At 39.6% G+C, this 14,424-nt stretch overlaps 1 protein-coding gene across 1 annotated transcript in view; it reads left to right on the forward strand.

The window, feature by feature from the left end:
* Positions 1-14,424, forward strand: part of mrpl3 (mitochondrial ribosomal protein L3) — a 57,919-nt gene that overhangs the window by 36,425 nt on the left and 7,070 nt on the right. The window contains exons 7-9 of the mRNA XM_078539629.1: positions 5,964-6,075; positions 6,860-6,937; positions 8,046-8,123. Coding sequence (XP_078395755.1) covers positions 5,964-6,075; positions 6,860-6,937; positions 8,046-8,123 — 268 coding nt within the window. The remainder of the gene's footprint in view (positions 1-5,963; positions 6,076-6,859; positions 6,938-8,045; positions 8,124-14,424) is intronic.

A 14,424-nucleotide genomic window follows, 5' to 3' on the forward strand; every position in this document is an offset into this window, starting at 1 on the left:
ATAGGTTTTTACAAAACTAGATTAAACATTTATTAATAGAAGACATGACTTTAAATACATACACAGATCTACAAATTGCTACTATGATAATTTCTAAATCCCCTACTTAATCTCACTCCCAGTTATGCTTTCATTAAGACAACAGTAAGACACCTATTTTTAAAAGACCCAGCAAAGTAAATAATACCCTGGACAGTCAAATTCTAAGTGAGTTCTCTTAACTTCAGTTCCTGAAGGCAGCAGTTTGGTACATACAGGCTGAAGGAGTTTCACACTTGTTAAATCTTAGACTGCCTTCCCTTACACACAGCCTTCACTCCTTTATACATATTTTCCCCTTTGAATGCAAATACCCTTTGTTTCACTATGTCTGTGGACTTTACCTTCCTGATAAAAATCTCTCATAGCACTAAGTTTTACCAGCAATATTTGGGAAAAATAAACACACTGTTTCTAAACTTCACCTGGCTAGGTGACACATTTCACCCCTTCTTTGAAAACAATCTAGTCTGGTTTATTTAAAAATGCAAATGTCCTTTTATACCTTGCGTTCTAAACTTCCCCATGTTTACATCAAAGCCTTCAGACCAGCTGCCTTTAATCTAATTAAGTCTCACACAGATACACAAGTAGACACATCCCACTATTACTCTATTTTACAATAAATTCCAATAACATTATGGAAATTATTGTGTCTTCCTGACAAACCTCATGTTAAAACCCAACTGTGTAAGGAAGCAATGGAATGCAGCTAAAATGACAAAACTTGCTGAAGTATTTCTGTGTTACCAACTGTATCTACACTTAACATTCAAAATTATCACTCCTTAGAATGCGGGATAGGGCACTCACTATCACAGGGAGTGGTTAAAGTGAATTTTACAGATGCATTTCAGGGGAAGCTAGGCAAGCATTTCAGGGAGAAGGGAATAGATGGTTACGTAGGTGGATTTTGATGACAAAAGATTGGAGGAAACTGGAGTGGAGCATAAAAGCTGGTATGGACTCATTGGGCCAAATGGCCTGTTTCTGTACCATATATCCTATGTAGTTCTAGGGGCAGAGGGGGCTATTAAGCTAAAAATGTCTAAACTGGAGGGCGTTCATTATAAGTAACGGCATAGAATACAAAAGGAAGGAAGTTATGATAAACCTGTATAAAACACTATTTTGGCCTCAACTGCAGTACTGTGCCCAGTACTGGACACCATACTTCAGGTGGGATGTGAACGCATTAGAGAGGCTGCAAAAAAGATTCACAAGAATGGTTCCAGGGATGAGGAACTTCAGCTACGTGGATAGATTGGAGAAGCTGGGGCTGTTCTCCTTGGAGAAGGGAGAATTAAGAGGTGGTCAGGAGTTGCTCAAAATCATGAGGGGCCTGGACAGTGTAGATAGGGAGCAACAGGGAGAAACTGTTGCTGTTGGCAGAAGGATCAAGAATCAGAGGACACCCACTTAAGATGATTGACAAAAGAAGCAATTACAACAGGAGAGAAAACCTTTTTACGCAGCAAATGGTTAGGATCTGGACTGCAATGCCTGAGACTGCATTGGAGGCAGAGTCAATCGTGGCTTTCAAAAGAGAATTGGACAATTACTTGAAGAGTAAAAACTAGCAGGGCTACAGGGAAAAGGCAGGGGAGTGGGACGAGGTGAGTAGCTCTTACAGAGAGCAGGCACAGATACGATGGGTCAAATGGCCTCCTGTGCTGTAACCATTCTATGATCACTGGAGCAATAAAACATTACATTTAAATAAACTGCAGGACACACATATTTCTGTATTTCCTTCTGAAATATTTAATGAAGTATATATTCCACTGAGGTTAGAATTGTAAAGCATTTGCATTTCTAGGTCTGTAGGTTAAATCATAAGAGAAGAGATAGACTTTACCAGAAGTTAGATTATGCATGCAGTATCTGTCTGAATTGTCACTATGAACATGCTGATAACCTGTGGGATAACCTGTGGGATTGGTTATGTTTCTTGAGTAGATTTGCATGGTAACTCGGGAATCGTAGATCCACAAGTTAGTTGTGGCCACTGCCGGATGTGAGGTATAATATAAAGAAAAGAAATGGCATGCATTTATGTAGCACCTTTCGTGACCCAAAGCACTTGACAGCCAGTAAAGAACTTATGAAATGTCCTCCTTCTGAAATATAGCCACTGCTGTGATATAGCAAGCACGGCAGCCAATATATACACAGCAAACTCCCACAAACGATAATGTGATAATGACCAGATAACCGGTCTTTGCGATATTGATTGAGGGGTAAATTTTGGCCAGGACACCTGGCATAACTCCCCTGCTCTTCTTTGAAATAGTGTGATGGAATCTTTTAATCCAACCTGAGAGAACAGGGAAAGCCTCAGTTTAACATCTCATTTGAAAGACAATACCTCCAACACTAGATTTTTGTACTTGAGTCCCTGGAGTGGGAACTTGAATCCACAACCTTGTGACCTGAGACAAGAGTGCTCCCAAGTGAGGCACATGTATATTTGTCTTGGTTTAATAATGAAATATATTGCAAATTGATTAGGTAACCTGGAATAGAATATGCTGTCCAATGCAAAACTTTAGCAAGCTAATATTTGAGCTGATGGACCTCTTCTAAAGAAATTAGGAGCATAGTAAGTCTTCAATTCAGTTTAACTTGCAATTAGCTTTAAAACAAGTGTGATTATAAGTTTGTGATTTCCCCACACAGGTGGTGAGGTTTTGCTTTTCTACCTCTGCATAGGCCAATATAGGGGTCACTGGTCACACATGACTAATTGGGAATCCAAATGAAAGGTTATTTTGCTTCTGATTAGTAAATAAGAAAAAATGAGTGAAAGGTACTTTTTGTTGAACACATGACTTTAGTACCTATTCGCATGATGCATGCATGTGCACTGCAACCTTTCCATGCATTTGTTGGTAAAATGGTAAGACGCTGTCAGAGTCTGCGACTGTTTTGGTTGTCGTCACTGCTATATTTTGGTTACTCAGTGGTACACGAGCTACATTTACCTGTATTGTGCAAGTGCATGCACGGTGTTTGCTACTGAAATGAGTTTGTGACTGAAGCGGTGTTGCCATAGCCATACCTACGGCTGATCAGCAATCTGCAGTGTTCTGTCACAGTTAGAGTAATATGTGCCGACAGTGTTTTAATTTAGAAAAACATCATTTGTGTAATTATGGGTTATTTAAAAACTCTCTCCATTTTATTTTTCTTTAACCACTTTCATCTTCCTTTAATTTGGGTTGGATCATAGTTTTAGTTGAACAACCTTGTTTAATAATTTTTACTTAAACGGTTTTTTAAAATGTTTTGAAAACCTGAATTCAAATATATGTTTTTTCTCTTGAGTAAAGCTAGAACCCCATGATGGTTACATAAAGCTGCAGACTTTGGATTCATGCCAGCACCAATGGGTCTGGATTCCCAAATTATTAAGATTCAATTACAGAGCTGCAAATGTTCTGTTTGGTTTAAGAGAAGAAAAACTGTTGACGCTTACTTTTTTAGAAAATTTGGATTGAGTTTTTCGTGTCATAAGGTTTTGTTTGCTGCCGTTGTCATTCGTGTTTATGCGCTTTCCCAGCTTACCTACGTTGGAAGGAAGGGCAGAGAAGGGTTCATCAGGCATTTCACTAGAGAGGGGAAAGGTTAAGTTGCCCTGGGAAGGTGACATAACAGCATTTACACTGCTCAGAAATTGAACTGGGCATATATAAAAAGTGTTGCCCAGTTTTGCCCATGCAGCTTGCCTTATCAAAATCATTGGCAGAAAAACTGCCTGGCTTTCAAGCATCCAAAATTTAAATATCTTGGGTGTTTTCATTCAAAATCATTCAGACAGTCATTAAATATAGTAAGTCTGCACTCTTCGCTGAGGAAAGCAGGCTGATTTGAGAAAACACCTAAAACAGAAAAGACCATAAGACATAGGAGCAGAAATTAGGCCATTCATCCCATCGAGTCTGCTCCGCCATTCAATCATGGCTGATAAGTTTCTCAACCCCATTCTCCCGCCTTCTCCCTGTAACCTTTGATCCCCTTACCAATCAAGAACCTCTCTTTCTCGGTCTTAAATACACTCAATGACCTGGCCTCCACAGCCTTCTGTAGCAATGAATTCCATAGATTCACCACTCTCTGGCTAAAGAAGTTTCTCCTCATCTCTGATCTAAAAGGTCTTCCCTTTACTCTGAGGCTGTGCCCTCGCAAAAAAGTTTGGTGGGAATACCTCCCCCCACCCAAGATTTAAAAGAATTTTCATCATGAAATATGAGGGGATGGAGTCAAGTTGAATGCAGTATTTTAAAATTCAAAATATTTAAAAATTGAAGATATTTTAACTTGGGATATTTCATCATGCGTGGGAGGTGTCCCATTTAATAAGATGGACAGATTCTTGTGACATGTCTGAAATGCTGTAATTTACTGCAAAGAATAAATTATAGAACAGTTCTCACCTCCACTTAATTATATATTGTTCAGAATGGAGCCTTCCCCTATTAAACAGTTTACCTATTAAATAATTGGGTTAACCAGTGCTGTATCACAGTGCAAATAATCACATTTTTGCACTGTATTCGATGCATTACCTCCAAAAGAATGCTACAGTGTGAGCAAAGTATTGAAACCTTGAAATGATTAAATTCTTCATTCATCTTATCTTAGGGTTTACTCAGCTAATTAGTGACCAAAAAAATTAGGTATCTTCCAGAAGCTAATTCGAGCTAGCACTTGTAATTTTTACTTAGTTCTGCTGAAGGGTCATTCGGACTCGAAACGTTAACTGTGCTCCTCTCCACAGATGCTGCCGGACCTGCTGAGTTTTTCCAGGTATTTTTGTTTTTGTTTTGGATTTCCAGCATCTGCAGTTTTTTGCTTTTATTTTGGCACTTGTAATGATGGTCCACAGCAAGATAGTCTTCAAACAAGTTTGTATTCATGAAATAAACGTAACTTGTACATGTTATGCACTAAAACATTGTTATGGATCAAAGAAAACTCTTCTAATTTCTCCCTACTTATGTATGTTGTTATACATTTGAACTGAGGTCTCCCAAGCTACACCTCTTCTCAATATCTGGGTTCTAGGGATTAAGACTTTCCACCTGGTGCGAACTGCTGTGACTGCATTAATTGCTGATTACTTGGCCTGTGAGCCTTACAAGTGAGCACACTTTCCAGCATGCACATTGTAGTATTGGCAGGTAACCTAACCCCTCCTGCTTTTCTAACGCATGTGAAGGTGCTCAGACTTGGCTCCTCGCGAAAGGTGGAAGCAAAATGGCAACAGCCCAGAATGTGACGATTTCCATGGTAACGTTACCTGAAGAACTGGTCACTCGTGGACCAAACTTTACAGAGAATTTTCAATTACCGGATTAGATCAGTGAAACTTCCCCCCAATACTCTTTCCGTGGCTCGCTGCAGAATTAACTAGTTCCTATCCATGCAGAAGGAAATTTTGTTTGAAGTGCAGTGAAAACGCAAAGAGAAATAAATTACATGCAAATAAAACGCAAGCACCTCACTTAGTATTCTGTTACGATTGTGTTAGAATGCTCTTTCCAATCACAGAATTGTTGCAGTGCAGAAGAGACCATTCAGCTCCTTGTGCCTGCACCGGCTCTCTGAAGGAACAACTCACCGAGTGCGTTTCCCCTGCTTTCTCCCTGTAACCTTGCGCATTCTTCCTTTTCAGATAGCAGTCCAATTCCCTCTTGAATGCCTCCATTGAATCTGTGTCCACCACACTCTAAGGAATGATTTATGATTTTCCCTTGAAGTAAAACTACATATCACCAATGGCATATGTGCTATGTTTTGATTACTTTTGTCTTTCAGTCTGATGAAAGCCCCTGGGGGAATGCCTATGAATTACGATTTGCAACTCTGAAACTGTCATTGTAAGTTGAAAATATATTTCTAAATCTATGAATCTCTTGCAGAATTGGCAAAGGTTTTCAGGGAGTTATGAAGAGGTGGGGATTTAAAGGTCAACCTGCAACTCATGGGCAGACCAAAACCCACAGGAGGCCAGGAGCTTCAGGCCCTGGGGGGGTAAGTATTTATTCTGTTATCTATAAAAGTAGCTTTTCCAACACTACTGTGTATCAACGCTACTGTGCACGACCGAATGCATTGAATTCCTATTAATGGTCTGCTTCAACAATTCAAGGCTTTTAAGCTATTCCATTCTGCCACAGCATACGCTGAAGCAGTTTGCTATTGTGTTCAGCTCGCTTGGGTGGCTGGTGTTGGCTCCAGACTCATTGCAGTTCTTCTAGTCAGCAGTAGCTACAGTGGCGTTCACAACAATTCTAATGCTCTTATTTGCATTTGAAAACATAATTTCGGAAATTGCAACTTATTACAGAGTGAAACAGTGTAACCAGCCAGTTTCAGAGCTTCTGGTTGATTGCTTTGTACAATGCATAGATCAAACATAGGGTATGGAACGTTTATTGTCTTGAGTTTGGATGTCTCCCTTGCATGCCAGTCTCACCTTCTTTGTACTTTTGTGCTCGAATTTTAATTTCTATCTTAAATTTAATGTGAATTTCTTGTAGCTACAATTAAGATTGAGTTTGTTTTCCTCATAAAAGTGCTTGTGGAATATTAGAATTCTATAGATAACATATTTATACAAATATATCTAAATAATACAAACATTTGGACTAGTGAGATTAGCAAGTTGATTACAACCTTTTAACACTGAAAAGATACGAAATACAAATCACTCCATGCAAAGCAAAACAATGTGCTGCCATAAGTTCAAACATATGTTCGAATGTTGTATTTCATCCATTGTGTCACAAGGCATTTCTTGTCATCTTGAATGCAGGACCCTGGTAGAGTTTTTCCTGGGAAGAAAATGCCTGGAAAAATGGGGAACATTTACAGAACGGCATATGGACTAAAGGTTAGATTTACCAAGCATGCTCAGTTGTGATTAAACCAGGGGCCAGAGTGGGGTGCAGGAGGAGCAGAATTACTGTATTTTTTTTTTGCTTTTTGATTGATACGCCTTAATCCTTTTGTCAAACTTGGGATGCCTAGTACACCTACTTCATGTGACTGAATCAAGATAATGGTCATGTTTCAAGGAGCTAAATGTTTTTCAGAGCTTTTTGTTTTACAATTGAAACTGCCATAAACTGTTGGGAGTCATTTTGTAGTATTGAATTATATGCTGTAGAGAAGGCTGTTGATGGGATAATTTCAAGAGCTTTGCCAGATCTTCATTCTCGAGACTTGAATTCCACAACAGCACTTGATGAAGCGTAACATTTACTTAAATTTCAGGCAAAACACTTGACTGCTCTTTGCTTCAGTCACATGCATTTTATTGCAGGTTCCATGCTTGTTCCACAATTTGTAGAAACTGTATTGCGGGACAGGTTGTTTGTCTCTGTTGTACGTTTAGACAGTATCTGATATATTCTGGTGAACAGTAGTACTTGGCTTACTCAACTGTAATTATAGTTTTGCTCAGTGTTTGGATGGCTATTTGCAAATTGGCTGTTGCGTTTTAATACATTCCAACATTGACGACACTGCAAACCAGTTTATCGGCTGTGTAGCACTTTGGGACATCCCAAGGTTGTGATAGGTGCTATATAAATGCTAATTCTTCCATTATACCTAATAGGTCCCAATTAATATCTGAATTTCCTTGATATAAGAGGATAACCAAGTAATTTTGATGAGCTCAGTCTGGATGTTAATAGAGTATAGGGAAGTGTACATTGCAATTTTTTATTTTAAGATTTTAGATGGGAATTTTAAGAAAAGCCTTAAATGAGATAGGGTAGGCGTAGCAAGGCAAATAATAAAACCAAAGTCATGTGCGTGCACGTGAAATTTTTGACCTGCGTGCTAATAGGTGTTGGCTATGTGGTCTTGGAGAATTGGCCATTGTACCTCTTGATGGACTACTCGTTGCACATGTATGCTGTCTGTAAGGTCTTTTTGCTTATCCCAGTTCCACTGCACATTCGTTTATTAGAAAGATACTTATGTATTCATAGGTCTGGAGAGTGAATACAAAAGAGAATATCCTTTATGTTCATGGATCTGTCCCAGGACACAAAAACTGCTTTGTGAAGGTAAGATTATGAACTACGATATATTTCAATAAAGATTTGGTAACAAGAGAGCTATTGTAATTTGTTAGAGGTGTGGGATGACTTGTTCATCTCTGTCTCACAAACTAATGAAGTAACTATTCCCTACCTTACAGGTACAGATTATTTTTAAGACTTTTTACAGGCCTAAGGTCTGCAATTTCCTCCCTGAACCCCTCTGTTTCTCAACCATTCTCTCCCACATGCACTGGAAAGCTTTTTGCCCTCCTCGGTGCATTATAAATCTGACTGTCGAGAAGCATTTTTGAAGAAAGGCAAAATGGAGAGCACCAATGAAGCATCAAATCATACTATTGTTATGGTCAGCTATAAGTGACAGTAATGAGAGACTGTTCTTGCTTGACTCCATTCTTGTCTACCTGATAGTAGCCAGTGCACCTCTAGCTCCTCTTCCCATCTCTCACCCTCATTTTCAAAACCTTCCAAGAATTCATCTTTGTTCACCACCACCTCTTGACCTTGATGCTGCTTCTTGTTTGCGTCATCCAAAGACATAAGATAAGCTTTATACAATAATGCCGATAACACCCAACTCTATCTCTTTACTATCTCTTCTGACCCGCATCCACTACCTCTGTGCTTTCTAACTGCTTGTCCCACATCCAGTCTTGGATGACCTCCAACTAAACCTTGGGAAAACTAAAATTGTCATCTTTGTCAATCTCAAACTTCATGCTCCTCTCTGGTCATGAACTCAGGCTACTTTGCAGCTACGGCATCCAGTTCAAACAAGAGCTGAGTTTCCAGCTCTATTCTATCTTCACCTACTTCCACCTTTTTAACATTGCAGCCTCTTGTCCGTTAGTTCATGTACCAGTGAAACTCTGATCCATGTCTTTATCACCTCCTGACTTGTCAACTCCAATGCTCCCCAAGCTCCTCCCTCCTCAAGTGTCAGCTCCTCCAGTGCTATCTTCAAATGCACCATCCTATATGCCCATCTGTCTTTGCTGAGCTCCTGACCACCCAACAAATCAAATTTAAACTATGTCTTTAAACCCTCAGTGGTCTTGCACCTCCCTACCATTGTAACCTAATTCAGCCCTACATCCCTCTCTCCTTTCCCCCACCATTGGGAGCACGCTCCCAGCTCTAAGTTTCACTTCCCGAACCACCACCACTCCCACCTCCTTTTCCTCCTCTTAAAACCCATCTCTTTGACCCAGCTTTTTGTCATCTCCTCCACATACCCCTTGCTTGCTCAGTGCCCATTTTCCATACATATTCCAGATTTATTAATTGAATTTACATTCCACCAGCTGCCGTGGTGGGACTTGAGCCCATGTCTCCAGGGAATTAGCCTGGGCCTCTGGATTACTAGTCCAGTGATATTGCCATTACATCACCATCTCCCACAAGTCTGTAGTAATGATGTGGTTGCTGCCTCACTATCATAGTAATTGACCCTTCTTTTCTGTTTCCAATTATTATCCCATTTGTGGGGGGGCAGACCTTTGTACACTAATTTTTTATCTCTACTCAAAAGTGCTTCACTTCTGTTCAGTTGTGAATAAATTGTACAAGAAACCAGTACAGTTGTATTTTAGAACTTAGCAAAGTAATTATCAGGCAGCACAAAGATTCACAACAGTTCAATCTGAACTGGTTAAAGAAAGAGCTGATCTCTGCATTCAAGTTTTGACAGGGTTAGATAAGATAGACAAAAGCTGTTCCAATTGGCGGATAATACAAGGACCAGGGGGCACGGATTTAAGGTTTTTGGGCAGGGGGGATGTGAGGACATCTTTTTTTGTGCAGCAAGTGGTAATAACCTCGAATTCGCTGCCTGCAAGGGTGATAGAAGTAGAAACAATCAATGATTTCAAAAGGGAATTAGATAGGCACTTGAGGGAAATAAGCTAATAAGTCTATGAAGAGAGAGAAGGTGGAATAGGACTGACTGCATTGCTCTTTAGAGAGCTGGCATAGACTCGATGGACCAAATGGCCTCCGCCTGTGGCGTAATGACTTGAGTTTTGTTTAGCCATTCATTGTCATTATCCCACATCAAGTCCATTTGTGTTAAGACATTTTCCTCTTAACCTACAGCCTTTGCGTGTATCATGTAGTGATGCAGCATAAAGCTCTGCAATGAATCTTAACCCCATGGCAACATTTCTTAATATTCCTTAGTGCTAAACTTCAAATAGACTTTCCTACATCCTCCTTCCTCTGTTATTTTATTTTGCTGATATCGCTGTGTTGAAATCAAAATACTTTGAATGTGTTTCTACTGTAACTGTCTATTCACAGAACTTTTAAACTGTGGCACACTTCAGTACCTTCAGTATCCTTCCGATGACAAGCTGCAGGCTTTTGAAACCCAAGCCTGACTTCACAGTTTCCTGATGTACTTTTCCTCCCTTCAATCTTCATATTTGGAATTATAAATCATGGCCTTCACTTGATTTGAGAAATCAATAATTTAATGTTTGGCTATTCTGGTGATTCAAAGTAACCCCCAAAATAAGTGGGTTTAATTCCAGTGGGTGCATTTGCTAAGCTGGTGTTCATCTTGATTGTGCCATTTCGGAATAGTGAAATCAAAAATGTCATTTAAAAAAATTTATGCTGATCGCCTATCAATTCCAGTTACTTAAAAAAAAATCTGGAAATTTACTTTTTAACTTTCTCAGGGACATTGCCTTAATATACTAGACACTGTTAAATGACGAAGAAGCCACAAAATCCAGTATAACATCTAATAATCAAATCTGAAGTTTAAATTTGCACCTTGAAATCTGCTTCTTCCTGGCGATTTGAATATAGGAGAGGGATTTGTCCAGCTTTGTGATCAAGAAGTTTCACTGACTAGAAAATTGTAAAACAGCGGAGCAACTTACCATGTGCGGCGCTTGTATTGTTTACAGTGGACTGTGTTCAGTTGTTTTTGGAAATGTAAGAAACGCAACACGTTGGTATTTATTGCCATCAGTAAGTCAAACGTTAAGGTGCCTATACCTGAACTTCTGCACAGAAGCTCACATAACAAGTCAAATATAGCGAGCATTGCTTTGATCACTGAGGTACCCATCCAGGAATTGTATCAAACACTGCTTTGTTTCCACCTAGAATCTCCAGCTTGTTGCTCTGATAGATTTGTTCCTAATTATTTTAGCTAAAGTCAACTTGGTGTGCTCCCTTCTTTCCATGCAGTTGCTGCTGACTAACTTCAATGACTTTGAGTGTCTTTGTTTTCTCACTTGCTAGTCCCAAGACAGACTGAAGAACTTGAGTCATAAATGGGAATTGATGTGGAATCTGCTTGATCGTGACAGCTGCTGCTTTTAGGAAATAAAGGCTGGTTGCCAAAGATCACCTGTTTTAAAAGTGTGTCCTGTTCAAAGGGAATAGAAAATCATAAAAATCTGCTATGTATGCGGTTCTCGCAGCTGTGCCTACCATGTGTTCAAAAGCATCATGTACTTCATTAATAAGCAAATTTATACAGATGATTAAATTACTAAGCATAATGCTTAATGTTATTTAATAGAGGTCTTGACAGTGCCGTGTTTGGAAGTTAGGCCACCCATGGATGCAAAAGGCTGATCTGTAACAAGCTGTGAAAAGTGAAGTTGGAACACTTTGCTCGAATTACAAGATTTGTCCCCTATAAGATAGTCAATTCTATTAGAAAAAATAGCTTGGAGATTAAATTAGCAGCTTCACAAAAATTACAGCATACAAATTGAATGTTTAAGAATGGTGCTGGAAAATTGGCGATACTAACAGTCAGCGCTGTGGCTTGAGAGAGACAGAGATTTGATCTCCACTGTGCTTAATTTTAATTCTGTTGTACGATTGTTGAAGAGGTGAAAATGACCATTAAGGACAAGGCAGTGGTTGATTTAGTAGCTAAAATCATAAATGAATACTAATAATACAATTGACCAATACCTCATCATGGAATTCTGCAATATTGGGTCAATTTGAGTTGTTCCATGAATGCTCTTAGCCTTCAGATCATTTAACTTGGTATTTTGTCTTCTCCTGTCTTTTTTTGATCTTCCTATCAATGGCATTGAGTCATAATGCTCATTCGGAGAGCTGGTGCAGACACGATGGGCCGAATGGCCTCCTCCTGCACTGTAGTGATTTTATCCTCCAATCCCCATCCCCGTCCTGAGAGAACTCACAGGCGCTTACTGTTTAAATCTCTGAAAACATTGATTAGAAAGTACTGGGGAATGGACAAACGTGACAGGACTTCTGATTTAACTTCCCTCTCTGTGTTCTCCCCTGCATCTCCTCTCATTAGGATAGCCAAGGTCAATAACTCAATGTATGGAGTATTGCATTGGAACCTGGACCCTTTGGAGTTGGAATTTTCAGATAAGGAGCCTTGAGAGTGTAGAGTGCTCATTCAACAGGTGGTGTGTGCCTGTTGGTACCTTTTTTTTTCTTTTAATGTGATGTGGGCATTGCTGGCAAAGCCAGCATTTGTTGCCTATCCCTAATTGCCCTTGTACTGAGTGGCTTGGCAGGCCATGTCAGAGGGCAGTTAAGAGCCCAACCACATTGCTGTGGGTCTGGAGTCACGTGTAGGAAGGACAGCAGATTTCTTTCCCTGAAGGACATTAGAGAACTAGGTGGGTTTTTACGACAATCAATGATAGTTTCATGGTCACAATTACTGAGAGTAGCTTTCAATTTCCGATATTAATTGAATTTGAATTCTTCTCGCTGTTGTGGTGGGATTTGAACCCATAGGTTACTAGTACTAGTAACATTATGTCACTGTCTCATGTCCTTATCTCTCTTCCTTAGTGGGGGAACTAATATATAGAGGTTGAAGCCTAGGACTGTGTTTCAGGCAGGTTGTGTAGAAATCTCTCTGGTTTACAAAATGGGAGTAAAGCTGTAGTAGTGGTGTTGCATTGCTATTTTCTGCTAGTGCATTTGATTAAGGCAGTAACTACTTAACCATTAATAAATATGCAAGGAGTAGAATACTGGTGGGGCCCTGTATGTTTTCAATTAGTTGTACTGATCTGGAAATAACCATTTTAAAGGTTTTCTAAAGAAAAGATCGACAGGTGTGTGAGACTTTATACTACACATCAGCTAGTGCCAGATATCACACTTTGTAACCTGGGTCGTGAACTTGATCTATACTGCCACAGATGGATGGTAAGACATTGGGAAATGAAATGCAAGTCGCAGGTGTCCAAGACACGTATTCAGATTACAACATCTAGGGGCCAAGTATAAATTAAATGATTTACATTGAGGGCTTTGGTAGCGGTATTCAAAATCATAAGGGGTCTGGACAAAGTAGATAGGGAGAAACTATTCCCATTGGTGGAAAGGCCAAGAGCCAGAGGGCAGATTTAAAGTAATTGGCAAAAGAAGCAATGACAGTATGAGGGAAAACTTCTTCACACAGTGAGCGGTTAGGATCTGGAATGTGCACTGCCTGAGAGTGTGGTGGAAGCAGGGTCAATCGAGGCATTCAGAAGGGAGCTGGATCATTATCTAAAAGGGGGAAAAACCAGGGGAATGGCACTAAGTGAATGTTCTTGCAGAGGGCCAGCACGTACATGACAGGCGGAATGGCCACCTCTAGCAGTATAACCATTCTGAGATTCATTTTTCTGTTAATGAACTCTCACAACCTCCAGAGATTGTATCTTGCATGAAATTGTAAAATATTGCACTTTCCTGTATTCACTGTGCCATTTTATCCCAAAAGTTCCTTTAGCTTCATTAATTACATTTTTCTGAGTCAGTAATTAATTTGTTGCACCAGTCTTCGCCACCCATTTCTCTAAACTTGAACAGATGCTTTTCAGAGTTGCCATCTGCATTACAAGAAGTCCATTATTTGCAGGCTTCTGGGTGAATAGCATTAGTCAGAGAAAATTAGCTGTTCATCGATTTAGGCTACTGTGCTCAATTTTTCCCTTATTATTGCCTTTGTTCTCCACTTTCTCTGCTGGACATTAGCATTATGGACAGTTTGGCTCTGCCATGAGTTCCAATTATATTTTCTTTCATGAAGCAGAGAAATAGTTTGAATCAATAGTTTGTGCTGAGTGAGTTAAACATTCCATTTTAGTGTTTGTGTATTATTATAAAGATCCTTCCTAGCCAGTACTTTTGTATATCGTCTATCTTGCTAACTGATCATTAAACAATAACTAAAATACTAATAAGTATTACAGGTAGTGGCTGAAAATGAGGACAGTTAAAAGCAATTAGAATTCCCACTGAGGGCCAGTTATTGTTGCCAGGCAAATGTTAGCCAGCACACCCCCCACGC

This window comes from Cetorhinus maximus, chromosome 3, assembly GCF_964194155.1.
Source record: "Cetorhinus maximus chromosome 3, sCetMax3.hap1.1, whole genome shotgun sequence".
Taxonomy (NCBI): Eukaryota; Metazoa; Chordata; class Chondrichthyes; order Lamniformes; family Cetorhinidae; genus Cetorhinus; species Cetorhinus maximus.